Source organism: Aspergillus clavatus, genomic scaffold (genome assembly GCF_000002715.2).
Source record: "Aspergillus clavatus NRRL 1 1099423829805 genomic scaffold, whole genome shotgun sequence".
Taxonomy (NCBI): domain Eukaryota; kingdom Fungi; phylum Ascomycota; class Eurotiomycetes; order Eurotiales; family Aspergillaceae; genus Aspergillus; species Aspergillus clavatus.
In genome coordinates this window covers 2,978,097-3,004,146 of record NW_001517094.1, presented here as the reverse complement: position 1 = coordinate 3,004,146, position 26,050 = coordinate 2,978,097, and the positions used below count along the sequence as shown (strand labels likewise).

The 26,050-nt window shown below is 51.5% G+C and overlaps 9 protein-coding genes across 9 annotated transcripts, besides 21 other annotated features; 3 read left to right on the top strand and 6 right to left on the bottom strand.

The window, feature by feature from the left end:
• Nucleotides 1-110: 110 nt before the first annotated feature.
• Nucleotides 111-151: a microsatellite.
• Nucleotides 152-442: 291 nt separating this feature from the next.
• Nucleotides 443-500: a microsatellite.
• Nucleotides 501-557: 57 nt separating this feature from the next.
• Nucleotides 558-586: a microsatellite.
• Nucleotides 559-586: a microsatellite.
• A 151-nt stretch (nucleotides 587-737) lies between these two features.
• Nucleotides 738-758: a microsatellite.
• Nucleotides 759-864: 106 nt separating this feature from the next.
• Nucleotides 865-897: a microsatellite.
• Nucleotides 898-1,161: 264 nt separating this feature from the next.
• Nucleotides 1,162-1,200: a microsatellite.
• A 91-nt stretch (nucleotides 1,201-1,291) lies between these two features.
• Nucleotides 1,292-1,325: a microsatellite.
• A 490-nt stretch (nucleotides 1,326-1,815) lies between these two features.
• Nucleotides 1,816-1,836: a microsatellite.
• Nucleotides 1,837-1,926: 90 nt separating this feature from the next.
• ACLA_027890 (uncharacterized protein) lies at nucleotides 1,927-3,204 on the bottom strand (the record flags this gene model as incomplete). The annotated part of the gene is made up of 2 exons (XM_001269489.1): nucleotides 1,927-3,073; nucleotides 3,137-3,204. 2 exons carry the CDS (start codon nucleotides 3,202-3,204, stop codon nucleotides 1,927-1,929), a joined length of 1,215 nt encoding a protein of 404 aa, XP_001269490.1.
• Nucleotides 3,205-4,291: 1,087 nt separating this feature from the next.
• Nucleotides 4,292-4,319: a microsatellite.
• Nucleotides 4,320-4,335: 16 nt separating this feature from the next.
• Nucleotides 4,336-4,367: a microsatellite.
• Nucleotides 4,368-5,554: 1,187 nt separating this feature from the next.
• Nucleotides 5,555-5,584: a microsatellite.
• Nucleotides 5,585-6,143: 559 nt separating this feature from the next.
• ACLA_027880 (VHS domain protein) lies at nucleotides 6,144-8,513 on the bottom strand (the record flags this gene model as incomplete). The annotated part of the gene is made up of 7 exons (XM_001269488.1): nucleotides 6,144-6,958; nucleotides 7,016-7,388; nucleotides 7,447-7,719; nucleotides 7,793-8,086; nucleotides 8,157-8,232; nucleotides 8,296-8,383; nucleotides 8,447-8,513. 7 exons carry the CDS (start codon nucleotides 8,511-8,513, stop codon nucleotides 6,144-6,146), a joined length of 1,986 nt encoding a protein of 661 aa, XP_001269489.1.
• A 381-nt stretch (nucleotides 8,514-8,894) lies between these two features.
• Nucleotides 8,895-10,195, top strand: ACLA_027870 (ribosome biogenesis TSR3 family protein; the record flags this gene model as incomplete). Its single annotated transcript, XM_001269487.1, has 3 exons — nucleotides 8,895-9,133; nucleotides 9,218-9,354; nucleotides 9,444-10,195. The coding sequence occupies 3 exons, from the start codon at nucleotides 8,895-8,897 to the stop codon at nucleotides 10,193-10,195; spliced, it is 1,128 nt and encodes a 375-aa protein (XP_001269488.1).
• Nucleotides 9,366-9,390: a microsatellite.
• Nucleotides 9,778-9,833: a microsatellite.
• A 377-nt stretch (nucleotides 10,196-10,572) lies between the features above and the next one.
• Nucleotides 10,573-10,609: a microsatellite.
• Nucleotides 10,610-10,690: 81 nt separating this feature from the next.
• ACLA_027860 (caspase family protein) lies at nucleotides 10,691-12,385 on the bottom strand (the record flags this gene model as incomplete). Its single annotated transcript, XM_001269486.1, has 5 exons — nucleotides 10,691-10,716; nucleotides 10,774-11,382; nucleotides 11,452-11,956; nucleotides 12,035-12,188; nucleotides 12,252-12,385. The coding sequence occupies 5 exons, from the start codon at nucleotides 12,383-12,385 to the stop codon at nucleotides 10,691-10,693; spliced, it is 1,428 nt and encodes a 475-aa protein (XP_001269487.1).
• Nucleotides 12,138-12,158: a microsatellite.
• Nucleotides 12,301-12,337: a microsatellite.
• Nucleotides 12,304-12,334: a microsatellite.
• Nucleotides 12,386-12,722: 337 nt separating the features above from the next.
• Nucleotides 12,723-12,745: a microsatellite.
• A 925-nt stretch (nucleotides 12,746-13,670) lies between these two features.
• Nucleotides 13,671-13,690: a microsatellite.
• A 510-nt stretch (nucleotides 13,691-14,200) lies between these two features.
• Nucleotides 14,201-16,290, bottom strand: ACLA_027850 (chaperonin-containing T-complex subunit CCT7; the record flags this gene model as incomplete). The annotated part of the gene is made up of 6 exons (XM_001269485.1): nucleotides 14,201-14,313; nucleotides 14,397-15,055; nucleotides 15,121-15,493; nucleotides 15,564-15,900; nucleotides 16,000-16,166; nucleotides 16,245-16,290. 6 exons carry the CDS (start codon nucleotides 16,288-16,290, stop codon nucleotides 14,201-14,203), a joined length of 1,695 nt encoding a protein of 564 aa, XP_001269486.1.
• Nucleotides 16,291-16,759: 469 nt separating this feature from the next.
• Nucleotides 16,760-16,784: a microsatellite.
• A 30-nt stretch (nucleotides 16,785-16,814) lies between these two features.
• On the bottom strand, nucleotides 16,815-18,442 carry ACLA_027840 (putative histone acetyltransferase Spt10; the record flags this gene model as incomplete). Its single annotated transcript, XM_001269484.1, has 2 exons — nucleotides 16,815-17,882; nucleotides 17,993-18,442. 2 exons carry the CDS (start codon nucleotides 18,440-18,442, stop codon nucleotides 16,815-16,817), a joined length of 1,518 nt encoding a protein of 505 aa, XP_001269485.1.
• Nucleotides 18,443-19,533: 1,091 nt separating this feature from the next.
• On the top strand, nucleotides 19,534-21,263 carry ACLA_027830 (lanthionine synthetase C family protein; the record flags this gene model as incomplete). Its single annotated transcript, XM_001269483.1, has 4 exons — nucleotides 19,534-19,721; nucleotides 19,775-20,341; nucleotides 20,405-20,418; nucleotides 20,470-21,263. The coding sequence occupies 4 exons, from the start codon at nucleotides 19,534-19,536 to the stop codon at nucleotides 21,261-21,263; spliced, it is 1,563 nt and encodes a 520-aa protein (XP_001269484.1).
• Nucleotides 21,264-21,490: 227 nt separating this feature from the next.
• On the bottom strand, nucleotides 21,491-22,303 carry ACLA_027820 (uncharacterized protein; the record flags this gene model as incomplete). The annotated part of the gene is made up of 1 exon (XM_001269482.1): nucleotides 21,491-22,303. One exon carries the CDS (start codon nucleotides 22,301-22,303, stop codon nucleotides 21,491-21,493), a length of 813 nt encoding a protein of 270 aa, XP_001269483.1.
• A 629-nt stretch (nucleotides 22,304-22,932) lies between these two features.
• On the top strand, nucleotides 22,933-25,691 carry ACLA_027810 (Leucine Rich Repeat domain protein; the record flags this gene model as incomplete). The annotated part of the gene is made up of 2 exons (XM_001269481.1): nucleotides 22,933-23,122; nucleotides 23,188-25,691. 2 exons carry the CDS (start codon nucleotides 22,933-22,935, stop codon nucleotides 25,689-25,691), a joined length of 2,694 nt encoding a protein of 897 aa, XP_001269482.1.
• Nucleotides 25,692-26,050: the final 359 nt, after the last annotated feature.

Below are 26,050 nucleotides of genomic sequence, written 5' to 3'. Positions count from 1 at the left end.
AACACCGGTCGAACCATGTACAATCTACTCGGTAGTACTCACTGACCATTGTACGGAGTAGTCAACCCGGCCCCGATCAGATCCTGGGGAGCAAGCGGCTTAGCTAGGGAGCCAGTAGATAGCCAGTAGATAGCCAGTAGATAGTCAGTAGCCTAGTGAGACTGTCAGCGAGGCGGCCTAGCTGGGTAGCTTCTCTATCTCGTCCTCCACAATCTTGGTTTGGAAGGGGGGGGGAGCTGGGTCAGTGATCGTCGAGAGCTCCATCCTGGGGATAGTTCCAAGGTCCAAGTTCTAGCTTCCAGCTTCCAGGCGCACCATTCATAATTCATACTAGTGAGTACTTGGGGAGGGGGAGGGACTGATAGCGTTGTTTTTTTCTTGGTCGAAGTGGCGAAAAAAAAGAAAGTTGTGCTTACTGCTTAAGGTAGTTAGTTTCCTGCTTGCTTACTGCATACTGCATACTGCATACTGCATCCTGCTTACTGCTTACTGCTTACTGCCCCGGCCGAGATTCCCCCGCCATGGGAAAAGGGAGGGAGTTCCATGGGATGGGATCTTAGGTAGGTAGGTAGGTAGGTAGGTAGGTCTGTCTCACTTGCACTTTCATTTTTCTAAGCAAATCATCTCACGGGCGTGCGTGCTCCGTAATGGATGTGGGGATTGGGGAGGAATAGTAAATAGCAATACAATACTCCATAGGTACTCCATAGTTCATACCTCATACTCCATATACGGTAATAGATAGATAGATAGATAGACGTTGCCTGAAACCTCAGGCCAAGAATCAACGCCGAAAACAGCACCGTTGGGTCCGTGCGTAAGCTTAAGTGGAGTTGGACTTTGGACCACGGGGTCCCTGGCTTATAGTTATAGTCATAGTCATAGTCATAGTCATAGCCTCATAAGGTAATAAGGTAGGTCTTTGATGTACTCCGTACACAGTAACTAATATTTCAAGATTCGAGTGACTTTTTTTTTTTTATTTCTTATTTATTTACTAATATTGGGAGGTGGTACTCCGTAGGGAGTAGAGACTACCGTCGGTTAGGGAGTACTACTACTACGTAGGTATACTCTGTAAGAAGGATGTGCCTGAGGTATCTACGATGTATGTAGTATGTACAATCTACTCCGTACATCCTCTTCCACTCGTGCACTGTATGGATGATGGACGATGGACGATGGACGATGGACGATGGAGCCTACCTTAGCGCTGGAGTTTAATGGTAGGGACTACTCTGTACTCCGTAGTAGGCAGTAGTAGTAAGCAGACCAAGGAAGTACTACTCCGTAGCTAGTAGCTAGTAGCTAGTAGCTAGTAGCTACTTTACTCTCCTCAGTCCTCACTCCTCACTGGTGACTGGAGATCTCTACCCGTATCCCCTAGAGTTAATCATTCTCTAGTGAGTAATGACTAGTGAGATCCCTCTAAACCCTCCGTCGAACTCTCTTGTTGATGTTTCCGGAATATGCAACCACTCCACCAGAAAGAGAGCCGTTTGCAGCTATCGGCAAGCTTTCATTCTCCACCCTTCCCCTCCTACTACCAACGCTACATCATGCATCATGCTAGTCTAGCTTCCCAAATCCCAATAGGTACTGGTGTGGGGGATGAAACCCAGTGACATCGTTATAGTTCAAGAATCATCTCTCATTATCATTGCATTGTACAGATCCCCCCCTCATGTACAACCCGTAGAACGAACGCCAGAGACCGTGGGTATTTGATCCTCCCCCTGTGACCCTCACCCAATTCCTTGTCGACACCTCTCCCTACCCTGCGAGTGCTTTTCCAAATTGAAAAGATCCGCGGGGAAAAAAAAAAAAAAAAAAAAACAATACTGAAGCAAGCCCGTAGGCCAAGTAACAAGGAGGTAATAGTACTAGTCCGAAGAGAAAAGAAAAAGAAAAAAAAAAGAAAAGAAATCACGCTGGGGCAGCAAATTCATCCAATGCGACGTAATCATCAAACCCAAGCGTCTCCCGGTCCTGCATCGGCCCATTACTGCCCAGGCCCCAGGCAAACCGGCTGAATTCATCGTAGTCCGGGTCCAGTTCGTCCTGCGAGAATGCCACCTCGGGTTCCTTGTTCAACGACTCCAGATCCAGAGCATTGCCTTCCTGGCCCGTGGAGGTGGGCGAGTGGGGCGTACTCGGGGTCGGACAGAGATCAGGCGTTGACAGACTCTCCGTGGAGAACATCTTGGGCGAGCTAGACCCCGAAAGAGAAAATCCCGCGAGACTGAGCGGCTGCTGGCTGGATTCGGAGCGAACTCGAATGTGATGGGACGTGGATCCCGGAGTGGCAGCCAGGGTGGGATTCGTTGCCGGCGTCGAAGAAGGCACCGCTGCCGGCAAGCCATGCATGGAAATTTCCGGCGCCGACGCCAGGCGATCTCGGAACTGCTGCACTGGCGCCCCACCCCAGAACTGAGAGTGCCGTTGAAGCTGCTCCGGATATTGCTGAGGATTGAACCCGGCCCAGGATGGGCGAACACGCTGCGCACCGACAGCGGGATTGGGCCATGTGGGGGTGTGCTGGGCAACGTAGGATGGGACGTGAGCCGATGAGGAAGCGGGGACCACCTCGGGATACGACCCATCCGACGCCAGGTAGGATGACTGAGAGCTGCCATCATACGAAGGGGACAGCATGTAGGTCTGGTCCATGACCATGGGGCTGGTCATGGCGCCCGTCGACGTGCCCTCGGAGAAGGATGAGCGGAGACTCGAAAGGTCCAGGCTCATCTTGCGAACTCCATCCATTGGGCCCCGGATATTCGTATTGGCCGCTCGGCGTTGTTGGATGCCGTTGCTGCGGACAGCCAGCGCCGCCAGCAGTTGTCGGTTCAGCTGCTCTTCGATCTGCATATTCTGGGCCTGAAGCATGCGGATACGTTTCTCCTGATAGCGCTCGTCGACTTCCTCGTACATTGCTTCCCGTTCCACGATCTCCTTGGTGATGAGCAGAGCTTTGCCTGTGCGCTTCTTGTGCAGCATCGAGGCACGGTTGGCGGATTCCAGACGAGCATCTAAGCTTCGGTCTTTCCGTCGAGACGCCGCAATAAATGCTCTGGACAGTAGATCAGTATGGACGGACAGAAGACTATATGAATCCAGAACAATCAGACTGTACCTTTCTTGATTCTCCTCCCGGGAACGGGGGATGGGGGCGACATCCAGATCCAAATCTGGGGAGACCATTGTAGGTAGTGATATAGGTATATAGTTGGATGGCAACCGAAGTAAGGAATGGAGGAAGGAAGGGGGGCAAACTTCAGATATAGATAAATAACACGTAGGACGAATTAATTACAGACAGTTCGTCGGCCTTTGTTCAGAGAAGCACGGAGAGAGTAAGCAAGAGGGAAGACCGAGGAGAATCAAAGCGGAAATGGGCCAGAATATGTAGGAGAAAGGGGAGGGGAAAGAGCGAGGGGTAGCCCTCAAAAAGAGGAGCGAGTTTATAAACTTTGGGGCTCCTCAGTTCTTGCGCCATGGCATCTGCCGCGATTGGTAGACAGGCTATCAGGTATCAGAACTGACCAAGAGAGTCTAGAAGGAGGAGCCATGGATTTCTGGGGTATGACAAAGTTCGAACCCTCCCCCCGTCAAGGCCAACGAGAAGCTCTCCGACGCAAAATCAGGATGGCACAGATGTCCATATCCATGGAACCAGAGGGAAAGCACACCACCACCCGCCGTGTTGCATCCTCATCCAGACACCAAGCTAAAAGGTAGTCTTCAAGAGGGTTTGTGCAGAGCCAGTAGCCACGGGTCGATGCGGATAGAAGGGAGCTGGCAACCATGAACTCCCCCCTTTAAGAAACCTAGTTCGAGTCAAGCAGACAAGTTTGTCAGGGAATGTCCCTCGGAGACCGTCCAGAAGAAGCCCAATCAATCTCCTCGAGCGATGAAAATGATGCCCCGGAACCTATTCCCATATGAAGAGGCGAATCGCCAGCATCGTGATGGTGGGGGGGGGGGAAAGACTTTTTGATCTTCTGCTTCCCATCCCTTCATGGGTTTTGTGGTCTCCAGCATCTTGGGGCTGTTCTAGAGTCTAGACCAGCCAACTCGGTGAACTCATACTCACCTCCTTTGCTGGGAGGGTCAAATACTACATCATCCTGAAGGCTCAGTCTGGGAGAAAAGCTGACCACCGTATAGACTATCTCATAGCATAGTGCCAAATGGGCTGGAAAACTCAAACAACCTGTCAGGAGTAGGCAGTTCATCGGCTCGTGGTTTTTTCACGCAGGGTGAAGTTGAGGGTCGAGACTTTGAGGACTCTTTTTTTTCTTCTTCTTCTTCTTCTTACTTACAAATGAGATGCCTGATAGCCTGATAGCCTGATAGCCTGATAGACCGACTGCCTGGCTGCCTGGCTGCCTGAGGTACACAGCCACGTGACTATTCTCTCATCTTCCCTACCACCTTCCCGATCGGGTCCGAGCTTTTCCCAATCGGGCAGTTCGATCTGAAAGCTTCAGCCAGTACTAGCTCTATAATAATACAGAATAAATAATCATACCTAATAACAATCCTCTAGAATACAGACACAAATGGATTCATGGATTCCTGGATTCCTTTAATAGTTAATCCTCTCTCGCTTCGGCAGGCTGATTAGCGCAGGTCACATTAGCTTGAGCTTATCCACCCTTTAGTGCTCGATGGGACCTCCTGCGTCCTGACTACCCATCCACTACTGGCCCGCCGATCAACCTGCAGTTCATTGATCATTGAACCTCATCTCCCAGACTTATCCCTTCAGTACCTGCATTACCTGCATCAAATAATCTCCTGCATGGTAAGCTTAAGAAGATGGTATGCTTCCCTGACGACGACGACGACGACAGTTATTGTGTTCTGTGCTACAATTACAAACCTCGGACAACAATATGGACCAGAATCATTCCACATTTCGCCCTCGTCAAGGGCCATCAGATCGGCCCACTTATTGAGTGTCTGGTAGCTTTTTTCTGATTCTCCATCGATTATCACAGCCCGACTCACAGTCCAACTCTCACCCGTGGTCCCAAAAAACGACCTGGTTTGCCACTCGGAGCAAGAAGTACCGGCCTAGTGCAACCTGGGGGGGGGGGGGGAACTCTGGGAGCCCTAGGGCAATCCAGACATTCCGTGATCAGCTTTGGTTTTTGCCTTACGGTACGGAGTACGGCAGCCTCGGTTGGTCGTTTTTTCTGATCTTGTGCGGTGGGCTGTTGTGATTCATGGTTTTTTTCTCTCCTGGGAGTGGGAGCTCATGCAGTTGTGTACACTGTACCCAGAAGGATCTCGCAGGTACGGTCCTTCAGAGCATAACTAAAAGCGGGTTACCATCAATACCATAGCCTCATAGGTAAATGTCCAGCACTCAGCAGCCTCGTTTTATGTTGTGATCACCCCCCCCATTGCTGTTAGCCTGTTAGCCTGTTAATCCCTTCCTATCATGGCTCGGCCGAAATCGATATCCAGAAATCGGGTCCGTGCCACCGCCACGACGGCTGGAGTCCGAACTACTATGTACACTAGTAGATATGATCCCTACTGCTATGAGCCTATGAGCCTACGAGCCTATGAGTGCTATCTCCTATCAAGGCCGAGGGTCGAAGAGACTTGAGTTTCCAACCGCCCAGGCGCTGTAGTGTCAGCTGCCAAATCCGCTAGACGGCTGGGTCAGGGTGGCGCGTTTAGCCGACCCATGGACTTGGTGCTGTAAGCCTGTAAGCCTGTAACTAACTGGTACTTTCGCCGGGGCTGGGGGAGAGACTACTACTCTACTGGGGGGGTTTTTTTGCAGGAGAGACTTGCTTCACGGTTTCACCTCGTCTATCAAAAGTTTTTCCCCATCAGATATTGCCAAGCAGTAATCAGAATAAAAAAAATTGACTAACTACACGCTAACACAACGAGTAGAGGAGGTATCGGACCAAACCCGCGGTCTGTAGTCTGCAGCCGGGGCAGGGAAGGAATGGATTCCTCATGCCATATCAGACAGACGAATCAATTAATATGAACAATCAATTAATGTGGGTGGAACATTCCAAAGAAGAAAGAGGTAGAGACAAGCGCAGTGGAAATAGAAACGAATCAAACCGTCCAGAGGATATCCCAGTGTAATTTCTCGTCTCTACCACCCCTTAGGCTATCCCCAGCGGCGGCACCATGCCTTGATCTTCTTTCTTCTCCGCGCCGACCCTGTACGACACGCGGAAGCGGATCTTGATCGAGTTGCCCTTGCCCGCGTCAACGCCATCCAGTAACATCTCCTGCCGCACGCCGTTCGGCTGCAACGGTGCGATATCGCGCCCGGACTGTGGCCGCAGCTGCAGGGTATAGGCCTGTATTTTCCACTTAGTATCAACCACTTCGATCTCGATAGGTGGGGAGAAACTGACCTTTTCCACGGCCACCTGGAAGTGTAGCTCGTTCAGGGGCTGGCTGGTCCGATTCGAGAACAAGGCAACCACGTGGATCTGCCGCGGTTGGGAGGGGTGCCGGCGGGCAGCAAATTCAATCCGTAACGACGAGTCGAGCACCTGGACTCTGTTGGTGGTTGGAAGAGCGTTGCTCTCGGGCAGAGAGGAGGCGAAGTTCCACTCGTCCTCCTCGGGGCCTTTCGCATGGCTTCTAGCAGCAGGGGTAGCAGCGGAAGGACCAGCTCCCGCGAGGTCGAGGAGAGATGTAGATGCAGCGGCGTGGGATCGGCTTGATGGGGATGCGCCGGAGCGGAAGGGACTGGCGGTGCGCGGGCTAGCGGACATGAGCGATGCGAAGGGGTCTGCGGCAGGGGGTGGGGGTGTCGCGGTGGCAGCGGGGTACTGCGGTGTTCGAGGAGCCGGCGTGGATGATTGCGAAACAGGTCGTGATGAGTTGAAGGAAGCCATGATATCGTAGGTGGGCTTGACGCCAGCGGGGGGCTGCTGCTGTGGGGTAGCAGATCCTGGAAATGGACCTACATTGCATTGTTAGTTTTTTATGGGTCAAGTTCACTCCATTAGGGAATACACACCAGGTCCTAACGAAATGCCGCCAGCAGGAACAGGCTCATCAATAGACAAACCGAGCAGATCATTCTCCAGGGAACTACCGTCCGGCGCCGCTTGCGAGGCATCACCATTAGGGCTCGGCTCTGGGTCGAAGTCAATCAGAGAAAACTCGTTGTTGGCATTCTTCGAAACACCGGTGGTAGTGCCAAGGGTGCCCTTGGGGATCCGTGCTGCAGCGTCAAAATCGCCCTTCTTGACCAACTTGTAACGCTCGATGGTGCGATGGATGCTGTCATTAATTTCCAGTAACTTGTGGACGGCCTCCGGATCATCCGACTCCTCCTCGCACATCCTCTGGATCTTCGGATGGGCGCTTTGCAGCGCGCTTGCAAGTTCCTGCTCCAATTAGAATCCAGACACATGATATGATAGACCACCCCAATTGGCGTCTCACCTCGAACACATCGCCTTCTGCGACTGGGTCGCCCGGCTGGTGGCTCTGCAGCATCTCCTCTAGGATTTTGGCCTTTTGTTGAACCTTGGCCACCTCCTCGGCCGCCTTGGCCCGGTAATCGGTCTTGTGTCGAGTGTCAAAGCCGGCCATCACCTTCATCAACCGATTGGCCTCCTGCAGATCGGCCGGTGTGCCTCGGCGGATCAGCTCCTGCAGCTTCGCCGACTGTGCCTCCCGGTCCTCTTCCTCCATTTCCTCGGCCGAGCGCAAGTTCTGTTAATTTGCAGACAGTCAGTAGTGATCCGGCCAGCGATGCGCAGAGAATGCGCGGAGTAGGGGGCCATACGTCGCTTGGGTTGAGCACAGCGGCATCTTCGTGGCGGATCTCCGGGAACATATATCCCTTGTACAACAACAAGCGGTGCATATCACGGATATGGCCCAGATCCTCCTTGTACCGCGATGTCTGGCAGATTGTCTGCCGCCACTCTTCGATCGACTCCAGAATCCGGTGCTGCACCCTGGTGGGCCGCATGGGCGGCCGCTCGGGGAACCGCCGGACCAATTCATTCAGAAACTCCTTTGTACTGATCTGCAGGTGGAAAGGGTACCCGCAGTTCTTGACGCAAATGTCGAGTAGCTGTCGCAAAAGTCATTCGTTAGTCCCAACCACCCCCCGCACTTCGGTTTCCCGTTCAGGCACCACCTACCGCTAATGCCAACAAGGCGACATTCTGATTCCGGGAATTGATCAGGCGGACGATCTCGACGGCAGCCTCTCGGGGACTGTGAACGGTTGGGTTAGAATGCGCCCCGTGTGCTGACCCAGATTTCGGACCGGCGACTCACGAATTGCCTTTTTTGGAGTTGATCAGGTCCGCAACTTCGAGGTTCAGGGCAAGGTTGGGCTCGTAGAGAGAGAAGTCACACGCATTTCCTACGGAAGCACAAGCATCAGTTCAGTCCGCTCGTCGGGAGTTGTTTATGCTCCAACACATACGAATGGCCCGTTGCAGCGGGGTGAGCCCAACGTCAGCGTAGACACCATATCGGTCCCTAGCTGCCATTCGTGCCGATGCTGCCTCCAGCTTGACGACGCGGGGCGGGAATAAACCCAATCAAATAAGGAAAATCAATTGCAACAAGTCCAGTCAACGGACGGGCTGGACACGCGGAAAGAAACCGTGAGGATGAGAGAACTCTTGATCACAAATGGGGGGGGGGTTTTGGGAAGCAACGTAGGCAGCCAGTCGACGACGGATGATAGAGCGGGCGTTAGTTCGACCTGCGGAGCTCCACGTGTGGCGCTTTATCAGCGCCTTTGCTCTTTTCTTCCCTATCTAGATTCTAGAGGCGACTTTCTCCCAACTCCAACAACCCAACTACTCTTCCCCCTCTTGATACATTCAGATCTTCTTATATACAGACAGTGGACTCTGAGCAACGAAATGGTCCGCCACAAGAAAGATACCTTCGCGCGCGGAGGCAAGAAATACTCGTCCAACCCCCGCCCTCGTCCAGGACCCCGCGATGACGACGGCTCGGGTCCTGCGAGGCCTCCATTCAAAGCCGCCTGCTGGGATTTGGGCCATTGCGATCCGAAGCGGTGCTCGGGGAAGAGGCTGATGCACCACGGCTTGATGCGGGAACTGGCGATCGGCCAGAAATTCCCGGGTGTGGTCATTTCGTACGTCTTCTATCTTTTTTTTTTTTTTTGGCTTGCTCTGTATTTTTGAATCCACTATGGTCAGCTAACAGGCAGCTTGTCTAGGCCGAATGCGAAGAGAGTACTCTCTCCGGCTGACCGCGAATTGCTGGAACAGTTTGGGGCTGCTGTGGTGGAATGCTCGTGGGTGAGAGTCAAGGAAGTCCCATGGTCTCGGATTGGCGGCAGATGTGAAAGACTGTGTAGGTGTCTCTTTTTTTTTTTTTTTTTTCTTTTTTCCAACTACGACCCTATCATTACGGACATAATCTGACGTGCGCTTTTTCTACAGTACCATACCTTATCGCAGCCAACACAGTCAACTATGGACGACCCTGGCGGCTCAACTGCGTCGAAGCGCTGGCAGCCTGTTTCACCATCTGCGGGCATGAAGATTGGGCGCGCGAAGTCCTGAAGCATTTCAACTACGGCGAGGCGTTCCTCGAGATCAACGCGGCCTTATTCAAACGATACGCCGCCTGTGAGTCCGAGGAGGACATTAAGCGAACGGAAGAGGAGTGGCTGGACAAGATTGAACGGGAGTACGAGGAGAATCGCGCAGAGGGCGGCGCTGACGACATGTGGACTGTCGGAAACACGAACAGACGAGCCCCTGCGCCCGATTCCGATGACGAAGATGAGGATGATGAAGACGACGATGACGACAACAAGGACAAGGATGCGGGATCGGAGGAGGAAGAGGAGGAAGAGAGAGACCCCTACGCCATCTCAGACGACTCCGAAGACGAAGCCCAGATGGCCGAGATCCGTGCCAAAATCCTCAACTCAAAATCGTTCCAGAATCCCTCGATCCCGGACAAGCCACAGCCGGAGCTCATCGCTCGACCGGATGCGACGCCCGTAGAAGATTCCGATGCCGAGTCCGGATCGGCAGGCAGCGACGACGAGGAGTTCGATAAGATCATCGATGCGACGCCGGTGACGGATCGGACCGGCATCATTGCGGCGTCGAAGCGCAAGGGGAAAGAGACCTTTAGCGCGTCATTCTCGCGGACGGTGGTAAGCGCTCCGCAGAGGTGGTAGTTTGCTCGATTACGTCCTCGGTTTCATTCATCTGCGTTCGTCCGTCAGGGACACCTAAGTCGGCATTAGATTCATGCTGCTGTGTCCTCTAGCTTGGTGTGCGAGCGCCGATTCCAGATGGGATTCCCGTCATGCGCTACGATCACACTTTTCCCAAAGTTCCTTACGACTTGAAATATCCAACATGTATTCATGAACATTTTGAATAATGAGAAGGATATTATGACCAACATATACACACAGAAAAGGCAATGCTATTATTTTCCTTATTCAACCAACAGTTTCGAGAAGAACAATAGACTATACAACGGCCAAACCCAGACCCCATCATGCAGTAGAACCTTCAAATCAACGACAAGCAAACAAGCAACGCAAGCAAAAAAACAAAAAAAAAAAAAGAAAAAAAAAAGAAAATGCGGGAATCATGTCGGATATCATCAGATCGGCAACTGGAGACTTTTTGTTTGCTCCAGGTGCCATTAAGTTGTAATGTATTTACATGACGTAGAGAAGGTTCGTATCTGTATACCAGTGTTAGGACCCCCCCTCTCCTATTGAAACAAAAGGGACTTGCTTACCCAGAGGATGGCTGCAGCTCAGCTGCGGTTTCTGCGTGTACTTCGTCGCCAACTCGTCGCGGATGCTGTTCAGCAGCTGGACGTAGCTCTGCTGGGGATTCTTGCGCAGCGCGCTGATGAACGCCCAGGACATGGCGCCGGTAGCCTGGCCGGCGATCTGGGCGTCCTGGCTGGTCTGGCTGTCCTTGCTGCCGGACCACATAATGACGTCGGCCGGACTGGTCTTGGTCTGCTTGGTTCGCTCGTACGCCTCGTCGCCCTTGGCCGCACGTTTGAGGAATCCGACGGCCGTCGAGACCATGCTGCCCATGTCGCCGCGCGCGTACGCGGACACCACACCCAGCAGACCCTGTCCGGCTTCCTTGGCCAGGTTGGGCTCCTTGAGGATACCCTGTGTCGAGTAGATGTAGGGCAGATCCAGGGCGGAACCGGAGTGGCACGAGTCGAAGATGGCTGTCAGGCGGACACCGGGACGAAGTGGTTGGACCATGATGCGGTGCATCTCATCGTCCACGATGTGGCCGGCTTGCCGGAAATCAACAGGGTAGATGACTTCGTCGTATCCGTCTTCTTCATCTCCGTCCAGATCAGGAGTCTGACCGCCGTGGCCTGTTCGACAAAAGAAGTAAGAATTAGACAACCGGTTATGGCAGCCATGCGAAAGGGAGGATCACTCACCAGAATAGTGGAAGAAGAGCGAATCGTTCGGCTGAGCGTCCTTGACTAGCCAGTGCATGGCCCGCAGGATGTTGGCCTTGGTCGGTTGGCTCATGGGGTTCTGCTGGTCATCGGTCAAGAGAACCATGTCCTCCCGCGCGTAACCAAAGTTCTGGTTCAGGTACGTGGACATGTTCTTGACATCGTTGATACAACCACGCAGCTGACCCTTCTGTCCGAAATAGTTGATTCCGATCATCAACGCCTTCCGCTTGCCGGTGCAGCGCGAGTATTGAAAATTGTATCCCTGTGGCGCGCCGTGACCGAACGCGACCGGTTCGCTGGGAGGCGGCGGCGGACCACCCTGGTGTGGGTGGCTGTAGTGATTCTGGTATTGCCCTAGTGCAAAAGTTAGAAACTTGCGGTCTCTGGAAGCGATACGCACACGCAGCCACATACCCTGTTGTCGCTGGCCGTACATCTGACCCCCGTTATGCTGCGGTTGGCCATATCCCGACGGAGGTTGCTACACGCGGTCAGCTACCATTTCGTTCTTGTTTGCTTTGCAGCTCCTCCGCCCCCAACCCAAGCGACGAAGACATACATTATAACCATTATGCTGCTGAGGCGCTCCGTAGCCCTGTTGAGGCGACTGTTGACCGTAGCCGTACGGGTTCTGCTCGCGATAAGCTTGGCCGGGGTATCCTCCGCCGCCGCCGCCGCCGCCGTAGGAGCCTTGGTGATGGTGCTGCATTTGTCTGTTGGCGAGAAGTTAGTCCGAGGATGAACGCTAATGGCGACAACAATCAAGGAACTCGTACTGGTAAGGTTGCGGAGAGCCGTAATTCTGGGGAGGATACGAATACTGAGGTTGTTGTTGTTGCTGTTGCTGTTGCTGTTGCTGCTGGGGTGGGGGATAGCCCGGCGGGCCCGAATAAGGCGGATAGTAGGACATAACCGTCTCAGACTGGCGAATAACGATCCACAGGCACGAGAGAGGTTAGGCAGCAAGAGTTTTTAGGATACGAGACGAATCAGAAGACGGGAGTCTAGTGGTTGATGAGGTGCAGGAGTAGTCAGTGGGAGTGGAAGGATATGAGAAACATGATGGCTGAAAAGGCAGCAGAATAATAATAGTCCTTAACGGAGTAGTCCTTTAGTAGTACGGAGTAGCGAGCGAATAATCGATCCATCGCTGAATGGATTTGTCTGCAACTTAGTCGAGTGTCCCCATGGTCCGAGAGTGCACGTGAGTGTCACTCACTCACTCATCGTTGTTGTGCACGCACCCAACTACTACTACTACTACTACTACAGCCAATTAGTCTCGAAGACCTATCTCTATCAGTCCCAGACATCTGGTCCCTCTCATTCACCTGCGATTTCTCCCTTTCCATGATTCTAATCACAGATATCCTGCTGTCCAGCACGCCTTTGACTGACCTCCACAATGCCATCTGCTATTCAGCCCTGTTCCCCCTCCCCCAGCAGAAGCTCCAGGTCTGGGATGAACCGTGATGCTCTTACGGATCCTCACTGGGTGACACTGTGGGGAGAACCCGTCCGAGGAAGACCTCGTCGTTAGAGCCTTCGTCAAAGAAATGACCGTATCATCATCGGCTTGGAGAGTTGGGAGATGATAGCCTACCGCAGCGCGCCTCTCGAAGCGGTCGATCGAGCTCGGGTCATGCGCGACGGACCCTTCCTGGGTAGTGACCTGCCCGATGGTTTCTATCTTTTGTTCAGTTCTTGACTACCTGGCCACGGAGTCTGACTTCTGGCGGTAGGGCATTGCTACCATGCTTATGAAGAGCGGGTTGCCAGTCGCTGCTCAGCACAGAATCAAGACCTATAAGATGTCGGAAGCGGCTAGGCTGAAGCTATATCTCAACCTTGGGTTCACACTGGGAGAGACAGTATCGGTTGATTATGCTCAATTCGACGGAACGGAAGCCCTTGGTGGAGTAGGTTCTCTCATCCGCGAACCGTGTCTATGGGTATTCATCACGAAAGGGTGCTGCGATACGCATACCCTAAAGACATCGCTCAAGAAGCAATCAAGCCACGCACTTTCCCCTTCCAGCCACAACCCAGCCTTATCCTTCAAACCAAATTCGGAAATAAAATGGCAGTTTCGTCCTATACCTTAGATCTCGTGGAGCCAGAGAAAAAAAAAAAAAAGGCAGAAAAGAGTACGAAAATTGCCGACGGCTGATATCCATGTCAGAGCTGAACTGATAAAGAAGAAGAAGAAGAAGAAAATATCCCCAGACCAGGGTGTCGAAATAGTATGGGATGCATCCATCCAGTCTACACAGTACAGATCTTCCTCGGCATCTCCGATAGGCGCAAGATCATAGTTCAGTTAACTCAGCCATTTCTGACAGGCTCAGCCAGCCCTGTGTAGCGACAATTTGTCATGCTATCAAACTACCCAGCTAATCATCATTCACCACGGAATGAGGATTCGATAGACCAACGGACAGGAAAGTGTAAACCCATGCTCATCGTGACATCGTCGGGTTGATCTTCAGCCCTCGAGATTTCTTCCAGTCACGGGTCGGATCGCATGGAATTTATCCTAATCTGGACTACTTTTGTTGTATAGATTCATGCATTGTAATTCAATTAATTTTTGGCATCAACGTGTCGTCCAGAGCCAACTAAGTTCCACCACCTACAGCTGGAGATTATCAACATGAATCAACCTTTTTTTTTCTATAGCCGTTGGACGCGATCGCAGTGGTAACCCCTTCCTAGCGCCGCTCATCTACCGTCCCCGGCGAGGCATGCCCCGTCCCCGTCCGGCTCCAAGAGCCCGCTGGGCAGCACCCGGAGGAAGACCGCGTGCAGGCGCCTGGGCCTGAGCAGACTCTTCGTTCTCTGTTCGTAGAGTACATCGGTCAGTAAGGCTTCAATCCGATGGTGAACAAGTTTTTGGGAGGAAGGGGGGAGGCAGGTCTTACTTATTGTCTCGTCGACACTCAGAATCAAGCAGGCAGCTTCAACAGCAGCCTGCATGGCATTGACCTTGACCAGGCTGGGCTCCCAGACAAAGGCAGCCATGTTGTCGCGGACTCCCTCGTTGTCAAAGTCGACACCAGTCCAGATCTTATGTTTGCGATGCTCCACACGCAGGCGGTTCAGGATATCAATGGAATCGAAACCGGCGTTGTCGCAGAGTTGACGGGGGATCACTTCCAGAGCCTTGGCAAACGCCCGGATGACAGCCTGCTGCTTAGAGCGATCGTTCTGGGCGAAGTCGTGCAGGTAGCCCGAGACAGCCATCTCGCAGGCACCACCACCAGCGACAATGGTCGTATGGCGCAGAGCACGCTTGACGATCATGATGGCATCGTGCAGACTCCGCTCGACCTCAGCAATGAATTGTTCGGCTCCACCACGCAGCACCAGTGTGCAGGTCTTGGCCGCAGGGCACTCGGAGAAGATATTGTAACGTTCACCACCGATCTGGCGCTCCTCGAACGAGCCACACGTACCCAAGTGACGGTCCTGGATGTCGCTGCAAGTCGACTGCGTCGCCGCACCGGTCGCCTGGCAAACCCGGTCCATATCGTCAGAGGCAACACGACCCGCGCAGAAGATGTCGCGGTCAGCAAAGTACCTGTTGGAAAGTAAAATATGGTCAGTAGAGGGAAACAATTTAAGACCCCAGGCAGAGATACGTACTGTGTAGCCAAATCACCGATAGGCAGCTTGCTCAGGACAACCTTGGCGCCAGTCTTGTAGATCGCCTCCAGCTTGTTGTAGATGATCTGCCACTCTGCATCGACGATGGCCTGGTACTCGGAAACTTGCTCAACCCGGACCTCGGCGTTGTCCTTCTCACTCTTCAGTTCCAGCTCCACATTCAAGCACACAATCTTGGGGTCCTTGAAGGACTTGGGCTGCTGCTCGAAACCGGCGTAGGAGAAAGTCTTCTTGAAGGCGACACCATTGACGAAAAGCGAATCCTGGAGACCACCACCCGTGACCTTCTTGATACCAATCAATCTCTCGTTGAGATCATCCTGGTCCAGAGAGAGCACGGCATCCACCACCACTACAACATAATCAACCCAGATCAGTCAACGCCCTTCACCATGTTCCACCAGAAAAGGGGAGTCACTCACTCTTGGTAAAGAAGTCCGAGTTGCGCTTAATCAGCTTGCTGTTCATAGCGGTGGCGGCTAGCCTGCGCAGCATCTCAATCTTTTTCTCCTCACTACCTGCCGAATCGATCACATCCACAGCAATCTCCTTCACCTTGTTGACGGCGACGGCGCTCGATTTCCGTAAACCCTTGATGATAGTCTGTGCACTGACGCCCTGCTCCACAAGGTCCCGAACCTCCTTCAGGATCTCGCCAGCCAAGACGACGACCGATGTTGTTCCATCGCCAACTTCGGCGTCTTGGGATCGCGCAATATCGGTGAGAATGCGGGCGGCGGGGTGCACGATATCCAGGAGCTAGAGTGCGGGAGACCCGAATGCAATCAGCTTTTGACACTCATTTTTTTTTATTTCTCCTTCGGGATAATATATATGAACATCCAAATGTGAACATACTTTCATTACTGTCGCTCCATCGTTGGTGATCGTCTGCTTGCCATTGCTGTCAACGAGCAACAGATCTCCTCCATACGGTCCGAGAGTGCTCTTGATCGTGGATTGCACAGCGACACAAGCATTGATGTTGGAGAGAATCTGGCCCTTTCCTTGAGAAGTATCCGTGCCTATAAGAAGTAACACAAAAAAGATCAGTCATGATTCCATGTAGACGGGCACGGGGGGGGGGGCAGATGGTAACGGACCCTCCTTCAGCACAATGATGGTGGGTGCTTGGCCAGCGAAGGCCATATTGGTCGGCAATAGAATATGAACGTTCGAACAGAGGGGAAAAAAGACAGGAATAGAGGAAGATGGGAATAAAGCAACTGATGAGGAACAAAGATGAACAGTGTCCTGCGAGATCCCAAGGTTGATACTCCGGAGTGATCTCGACCAAAATTTCCCAGAGCTTCTTCTTTCTCCCTCATCGAAACCCCCCCGTCGCCAAACTGAGGCGGTGACCAATCAATCCCCGTGCTCCGCAACCCTACTAAAGTACTAGGTACTCTTACTACTATGCTGTTCGGCCCCTCCATTGCGACCATATATATAGACATTATCGGGCTGTCAATCAGATAAAAGAGAATTATAGGTCGAGTAATAATATGATGAATACTTCGAAGAGGTGTCCATTCATCAGCATTGCTGGTATCACGCTGGTATCATATAATACAGGTCTCTCTGCTCCCAAGCCCAAACTCCAATGCGCTCCAACGCCAAAAAGAAAAAAAAAAAAAAAAAAACAGATATTTCCACTAACAAAACCGGACAAATCATGGAAAGTCTAAATCGTCGTCGGGCGGCCCGACATACTCGTATTTTGATAATATATCGTGATCATGATGCACCTCGTTCACCTGTGGATGTACGAGTCCAAGCGCATCCTGCCGTAAAACGACTCCATCTGCATCCGCTGCATCCTCGACCATCATGTGGTAGTCATGGGCTGCATGATGTCGGACAGCATCTTCAAAGCTCGAATGGGTTAGGCCGTGGTGGGCATGCGTGTATGGGTCGGCAATGCTATCATGTGGGTGAAATCGGGAGAGTTGCTGGTTGATATCGATTATTTGCGGATCAAGAGGGAGAGTGGTATAATCAGTAATGGCATCCACATGTCCATGGATAATATGTGGTGGATGCGATGAGGCGAACGGAATATGGCTTTGGTGAGTGTCTAGATGCCCATTGTCCATGAGTTGTGCGGTCCCAATGGGACCTGATTTAGACAGGCTCGTCTCGCTGTCGTGAATGCCCAGGCTCTCCATCGGTTCAGGGTCGTCATCCAGTCTGAGGCCATTGCCCAAAGGAAGTTTAAGTGTCTCTTTGCATTGGGGACAGTCCCGTATAACCCGACTGACGGTCTCCTTGATCCTGACCCAGTGATATTTCACTGCGATGGCAGCTGTTGTCTTATTAATTCCTGCGTGCTGCTTGAGATGGATGGTCCGCGCGATATCGTACTGTTGCTGGGGATCCGACACAACCTCTTTGTCTTTCAACATCAGCTTCTCTGCATCTCCATCTTTGCCCTCGATCAACTTGTAATGGGTGGCTGCACTCCTCAGGCGGCTTTTCTCGGCCCGGTCAGCACCCCGAGGGTACTTGGAATGTTTCAGATAGTACCGAATCTTATCAAATCGATCTTGCGTGACCGAATCCTCGCCTTCGGGGCCCAGGTCCCGTCCGTAGATGATCGCATCAACATATTCACCCGGGCTGGAAAGCACTTTACCAGCATTCGGCACCTTACCAATGCGCTTGAAGCCAAGAGCATCCCAAATGCGGCATGAGGCCACATTGCTTTCGTATACCAAGTTAAAGACAGCATATGTATAACCCTGTGCACAGTCAGGCTTTCTCTTTTCTTCTTCCTTGTTGTGACGAAGCAATCAACACTAACCAATTTTGGTGCCCACTCGAGATATCCTTCACCCATTAGTCTACCTACACCGCGATTGCGTGCAGCATCAGTCACAAGAAACATGCCATTGCAGACATGATTACTACGTCCGGGATAGTTCGGTCTGATATTGAAGCTGCCCAGGCAGATCTTGGTCCAATCTGCCCCAGCGCGCTCCATCGCTTTCATCTCGTACACACTCTTAATGTCACCTAGGAGCATGATGGCGCCAAAGTTGAAGAACCAATACGTCGCGAACTGCTCAAGCGGAATAGGATCAATCATGGCATAGGTGTCTCCCTTTGCTATTTCTTTATTTAACTGATCTGACAAGTACCGCAACAGCGACGGAGGCACATCATCAGCCGACGAGATTGGCACTAATGTCGCAACAGTAACCCGATCTCTCAGAGTAACCTGCCGCGGACTGATAGCAACGGATGAATCTCTATCAGTGGCTATCATTGCAGCCAAGAGATCTCCATGAACAGCCGGCATGATGGCGTCCTTGTATTGAAGCCAAGACTAATTACCATATTAGTCGAAATGAACAAGCATACAGACTCTTCCCAACAACGGTCACAGGGTGAAGAAGCCACCAAGCCTGCGGCAGTAAACTGCTAGCACAGGGCATGGCGCAAACTTGTGGTATACAGCATATAGGTCAGGCTCGACCAGCCCAGTAATCAGTGGGGGAGGGAAAGGGGAAGAAGCTGTGGCAATGCCATTACCAGAACAGCAACGAATGGAAGAGCACTGACTGACTTTCTGTACGAGATCGGAGACAATCACAATAGTTCTTCCCGAACTCCCAGCTCCGTCGGTTTCGAAGCGGCACTTCAAGGACCAGCCGTGTATTCTGGAGTCCGGAATGATGTGAACGCAGCAGAGAAATCGTCGTCCCGATAGCTGACTCAGCAAGGATCATCGTTGGTCCGGTATAAGTACGCTAGTCCCAATCAGGCCATTCCTAATGCCTCAGGTATCAAGCTCTTTCCCCTAGAAAGCATCTATACCTTGTCGAGAATCGTAGATCTATATAGATTCCTCGATTTCTTCAATCTCACGATACACCAGATGTGTGAATCGGGAAATAATAGACAGCTCTGGTAATATCTATCGCTGCCGTCCTCCAATTTATGAAGGAGCTTCACACCCGTGTTCGATATATATACTTATACTGATATCTACTACTGCTCATCGCATACACTTCCTTTGTCTATCACAGAGCTTTCTTCAAACATCGGGACTATCTTGCAGAAAGATTCCATGGATGTCTGCTGCAACCAAAGATATCCCCCATATTGATATGTTTGGAATATCGGCACCACGATCCAGGCCAATAATAAGAGCTCGGCCGTTCCAGATACCTTCATAAACGCGGACTCTACTACGCTACATCATGATTAGCTCAATGCACAACAAGTCACGCAATGAGCTGGACCTACTTAGCTATGCATCATATCTATCTAGAACTGCGTTTCATTGAACTCTTCGGTTCATGGATGCTTTGGTTAACTGACACAGTATTCTAGTAGCCAACAATTCCAGGCTACCACGTCCCTCATTCTCATCCCTCAATTCTCATAATGAATCCAGAACCAGCTCCCCAATACTATCCTAACAATATCCAGCCAGTTGAGGTCACACGGGAGAATCTTCTGCAAGCACTCAAGGAATTACGTGTTGCTACTCGACGCGGCGCGGAACTGGTGGAACAGTTTAATCTTCCAGACCCAGAGGGGGAGCTGGGGCTTTTTATGGGAGTTCCGGGTTCGTCTGTTGTGATATTGTTGAATTGACCGCGTATCGTTGTGTTGCTAATCCTAGTTACGGTGTAGGGGCAGCTCTCGCTTTTCAACGACTCCATCATCAAGTGTTATCCTTGAGAGAGAAGCATGATGCTAACCCTCCGAATTACCAGAAACTGGCCAACGAGCGAATCACAAAACTTGGGCGCAATCTTCCACTCTTGCCGGGAAGACTGTCTCCCTTGGGCTCCAGCGGTCCGTTGGCCATGATTATGCTACGAATCCAACAGGCAGCTGTACTCGGCACTTCAGTCTCTGATGCGGACGTACATTGTTTGCGTGAGGCGGTTACGATCGCTCTGAGCTACGAACACATTGTTTCAGAGAGCAATCACAACGTGGGAGGAGACGGCATACTGTATGGACGGGCTGGCTTGTTATGGTCAATTCTCAACGTTCGGGTTCTCCCCCTTGATGAGGCGAGCACCAACGCCCTCCGCCCAATCTTTGAGGCTGTTCCCCAGCTTATCAGAGCCATCATCGACGCTGGACGTCAGGGTGTACAGGACTACACAAGAAAGTATGGATCTGTCGATGCCCTTCCATTGATGTGGACATGGATGGAGAGTCACTACGGATTGGGAGCGTGAGTCTTGCAATCTCCTGCTTCGAGCAGCTTAAAGTAGAGCGCGGACTGACAATTTAAAAGTGTTCATGGGATGTGTAGGTGTTGTATATGCCAATTATTGGTTGACTTTTAACTGACCTGCTCAGCTGGGATTCTTGCAGTACTGCTGGCTTGCAACCCCGAGGAGCTCAGTGCCGACGACAACTACTTATCTTGGATAGCAGGCACCATCGTCGGCCTTTGCAGGCTGTGCATTGCCAATCAGGGCTATCTGCCGACCAGTCTTCCATCCTACGGTTCAAACTCTCAACGCGATACCTCTTTGGTTCAAATTTGTCATGGCAGCCCCGCGATATTACTCCTCTTAGCTTGTGCTAGAAGAAACTCTTTTTTCGTATCGAAGTTCTGGCAACCGGAATGGGACCAGGCTGTGTTTCTAGCAGCTGAGAAGGTCTGGCAAGAACGCTTGGTTTCTAAAGGTGATGGCATTTGCCATGGCATTGCAGGCAATGCATGGCCGTTACTGATCCTGCATGACAGCTGCGAATATGACGTTGATCTGCTGCAGGCTGCAAGGGGAAATCCCCCAGCACGAGAGCCAGAGCCAAAGCTCACAGGGGATTACTTTCTATCGAGAGCTCTCGCGCTCCTGCTCCATGCGCGGGAAGCACCCCCTTACAATCCTTCGCGGGAATTATCGCCTTGTTGTTACCGTGCGTCAGATCGTCCTTATTCCCTGAGCGAGGGGCTAGCTGGAACTGTATGTGCCTGGGCCGAGGCTTGTGTCACCATCCAGGCTAGACTCCGAAAGATGGACCTTGAGGAAGAAAATGCTTCTTCGACCGTGGTTTTGAAGAATGACGAGCTTTTTCAAGCCCTGGACAGCCGAAACTTGGGGCTTCCAACCTTAGCATATTACCGACCTCCAGGCATACTATAGATATTGTCAACCTGATATGCTTCCTATGTGTTGTCAGTATGTTCATTCAATAAGCTAGTAGTCATCATTCATATAATACATCGAGGAGGTATCGCTCTAAACAATGAGAAGCAACGCACAAAATAACCCAGGAGAAACATCAGTAGCCCTAACACCATGCTAATATCATCCCATCATAACATAACCATTGGCAAGTGAGCGTAGAATGTCATCAAATCTCAAAGGGCCTAGAACAGAGTAAATCCAGAGTGGTAGACCGGTGGCTGGCCAGGAATCTGCGATTTGAATTCAACTCGTTTTGGCAAGAAATTGCCCTGGGGAGCTTCGACAGCAACTCTCCACCGGCGCCAGCAATTGTTCGACTGATGATGGGAATCTCCACAGAACGTACAGCGCACCGCATTTGCTCTCGCGCGTGGATTCTGCCGGTGTGGTTCTGGCTGGCTCTGACTGCGGTTCCTGGTCTTGCGCTCTTGTTCTCTGCGCATCTGCTGAATCACGTACTCATTGATCTCCTCTTGGCTGGGCCTCTTCTGATGACCCTTGACGCTACGATTCCGATGCACGTATTTCCCATCGTGGCTCATCTGCTTGACGACAAACTCGTTGATGTCGTCCTGAGTAAGCGCCTTCGGGTTGTTTGACACCTCAGATGAAACCGCCGGAACCGCACCTCCGGTACCCGGGGCACTGTGAGCATTTGAATATCCTTGGTGTATGATCTCTTCCTGCTTGATGGCCAAGCCTGCAAGTTCCTGGAACGTTATGTGCTCGCTCGTATTGATAGCCGTTATGCGGGGATCTCGCAGCATGGCTGTCGCCCAGTCCCTCCATTTCGGCCGCGACTTGAGCTTGGTCAAGAACAGCGTGTTCACATGGGCGTCGGGGATCTGGAAATTGTCGTCGATCTGCGTGAGACCCTCGCGCACCGCTTGGATAAGAGCGATGAATTCGGCTACCATGTCGGACTTGGCGGAGTCGAGATCGAGAAACTCGCCGATTTGATGCATCATGCGGATGTTCCGCTGAGAGATATCCATCTTGACCTCTTGGGGTACAAGGTTTTGGGATCTTGTTGGTCGATGCAGATGGATTGATTCGAATGGATCCTTGCAACAGAATCCTTCTCTCATGATGTTTTTTTTAATTGACATTGAGCGAGGCGCATGATGTCATATGCCGATCTGACTGTATTGTCGTTACAAACCGACGTTTTGACCATTCCTTTTTGGTACTTCTTGTAATTATCTCAAACCTCCATCTGATGAACTCTTCATCTTCATCTTCTAGCATCTGTCTTTAAGCAAATTTCAGATGCTGACTGGATAGCTCCTCGCTTTACTTTCTTTGTGGGTGGCTCCTGATATCTGACAGGGTCTCTAATTGCCTGAATGGCGCTATCCTGTAGGTCCATGCATGAAGACCAAGTCACTAAGAGGCAGTGTTGTCTCAGTCGTGTGATGATCATGAATGGGGCAGAGTTCCTCTCTTCCAATTTAAGTAGAGTTGACTTTAATCAGTGCTTCCTCTCTGCAACTTATTCCTCGAGGCCTATATTGGTACCTTACACCATCTGATAGAAAGAGGTTGTTCTCAAGTGCGTACCCCACGTTTGGGACGCTGACACGGCCGTGATATCTCCGAAGTAATGCCCCACGTTTAATGGATGATGGACACCGTGCCTCCCTCCTACGAATCTGCAACGACCAGAGATGCATGGTCTATTATTGCTCATTATATACCATCTAGCGACCTCTGTTCTGTGACGCTAGTCTGTCGAAGATGGCACGAACTCTTCATGCCATTTCTCTGGGGTGACCCTGCGTCTCACTTCGGAACTGACAATGATGCCGTTTATGGTAAGACCTGATAGTATGAAATCTTCAAACAACCCTCTACTGACACAGGGCCTTCTTGATACCAGTGGCATTGACAAGGTTCCGAAGGACCCTGAGATATGCTCGGCTCGAAGTGCGGATGCTGACCCATACACTCCATCTACCTCCAGCTCTCTCTGAGATCTATGGCGGCCCCCGACCAGAGTGGCTGAAGGAGATTCTCGAATACTTGCCCAATCTCCAGTCACTGATGGTCTCTCAACTACCATTTTTCGACCACAATGCCATGATGGCTTTGAAGAGACCAGCCAAGAACGAATCGCCCGATGTGGCAGCTTCCAGAACATGCACTGTTCGTCTGTTACTGGCAGAGAGAGAACCTAATACGACTTCTCAAGGTCTTGCGGAAACTCTGCTAAGATTTCAGGAACTCGTTTACTTGGATCTGTCATATACAAACGCTGCTCGGGACCGTATAGTGCTTGCTTCTTTGTCTCAACTGGAGCGACTTCAAGTGTTAAAACTCAGAGGCATTGGGCTGAAAGATAGTGAGGCGGAATTTCTAGCCAATGCGATTGGGACAAGAGTCCGTCTTTTGGATCTTCGTAACAATCTGCTTACCGACATGGCTGTGAGATCCTTGTTGCAGGCTTCGTTTCTTCCTCCAGCATCCTCACCGAGTCACCATGAGTCGAGAGGAACATTCAGGTACCACGACAGATTACTTAAAAGCGCGACTTTGGACGACAACTTCGTTAAAGCATTGACGCAGCCCTTAACAGGTCGTTCTTGGGTTGATGACCTTGCACATACCGGCATAACCCATCTGTACATAGCGGATAATCAACTTACCGTTGAAGGTGTTGCGAGTCTCCTAGCATCAGCGAGGCTGCATGTCCTTGATGTTGGCACTGTTGACACAGCTGGGTCCATTGGAAGAACACAACTTTCAACTATCCCCTCGCCTATTGAGAAATCGCCCTCGAGACTGCCCGGCGCTGAAAAATTGACTCCAATTCTTGGATCTATCGCTAAAGAGAATATCACATACCTTCGAGCTCACCATGCATTGTGCACAGCCGCCGCACCACTAAAAGATCCCCTTTCACTAAATGATTTATTGCCAGAGCTCCCAGACCAAGTTAACATCGATGCACCCCGTGCGGCGGAATTGGATGCGGCTCACGAGATACATGAGTTAGCTGCCGACGTCAACACTGTTTTTGAGCTTGATGATACTGGAATTTCCCGTCCTTTGAGCTCTTCTGACAGACCCCCAAGCCTAAGCGCTCACCAAGATGAATCTTTGCCCCAGATCAGGAGGGGGTCCGTCTTTGCGCCAGAGGTGGTCGAGCCTAATCAGGAGCCAAGAGAAGGAAGAGAAGGTAGCATATCAGTGGCCTCCTATGGAAATAGTACTTCCGGATTTGGCGAGGTTTCCAATGACCATTTGGAGGCGCTTGAGCCAATAACAAGATCCATTTCTCCCGTTCCAGTCGATGACCCTCGGGCCCAAAAAATCCAAGAGCTACTTGCCAAACGACCAATGCATCAGAGCCTTCCTCGACGCGATGGTAAAGAAGGAAGCTTCCCATACCTGCATCCCTTTCACGTCCCTCACCTCGAAACCTTGATTTTGACCGATGTCCCATCCCACGTGCCTAAAGGTTCACCAATTCTGGAAGCCCTAATCCGTTTCATCACCGCCTGTTCGAACGAAGCATTGTTAGCGACGCTTCAAGCAGGATCGGATTACTCCCTGCCCCCTGGACAAGCACGCGCGCAGGCTGAGCAGGAGAAATCTCGGTCTCTGTTTGCTCTCCGCCGCTTAGTACTCGAGGTCACGCCTACGTCCAATCTCCAAGGTCCAGCCCGGCTCGGTCCGTGGAAATCCATCAATCAACAGAATGGGACTTCGAAATCCAGTACTGGAGACCGCGATTCCGAGAATCTGTGGTCAGCAGCTACCGGTGACTTCAGTTTCTTCGGCGAAGATGAATGTGGAATCCCGGATAATGACCCGGGGAAGTACTTTCCCATGGCAGTCCTTAATGAAAAGGTGACGTTGATACCTGAGGAAGATGCATCCCTCTCGCCAACGAGCCTAGATCACCCAACGGTATCTGGCCTTCAGGGAATACAGCCTCGGGATACTTCATTCAGTTCATCATTAGGCTCTATAGATACAACCCCTCGATCACGTTCCAACACAATGAACAAGAACGATGGTGCCAATCCGCCGGATGCCATTCTGTCAAGTATCGACCTTGTTGCGGAATTGGCCGCCTTCCGCCGCGCAAAGAAACTGGAATACGAGGAGGTTGTTCGGACTACCCGGGAGAGACGAAGCATGAATCTAACAGCCTCTTCTCATCTTTCTCCGTCGGTAAGATCATTTCGGTCTGTGTCTCCGAGCCCCAGCCTCAGGACCCTGGTGGCGGTACCCGCACCTCAGTTGTCAATGGCGCATTACGTCGAGGGGCACTGGAAGGGCGAAGTGAAGGTTGTCCGGAACGCAGCACCTAAGGGGCGGACTGGGGTTGTGGATATGTATGGGAACTACTTTGAAAAGGGATATCTATATCCTTGATAGGTCCGTTGGGTTTTGCCAGTCCAATTTGTATGTGAATAGCAGACAGAAGCAGGGGTACATCAGCCCGCCAGACATCTTATGGCTTGAATCGTGAGCTAGTGTCACTACGGAGAACTACGTATTTTACTGGAATATTTATAGATCATAACAGCGTTCAACCGTTCAATTTGTCATGAATTAAGCTCCGATCTCCTTGCTTTGGCTTGCGCGGCCATCATGGACAATGTGCATCGAAGGGGAGGGGGCGACAGTCTCCTACTATGGCCTTGCTTGCCCTATTCGATGCAATATGCACAATTACCGCTGCGTGGACAACCGTGTGACTTGAAAATCTTTTTTCTTTTTGATTTTGATTG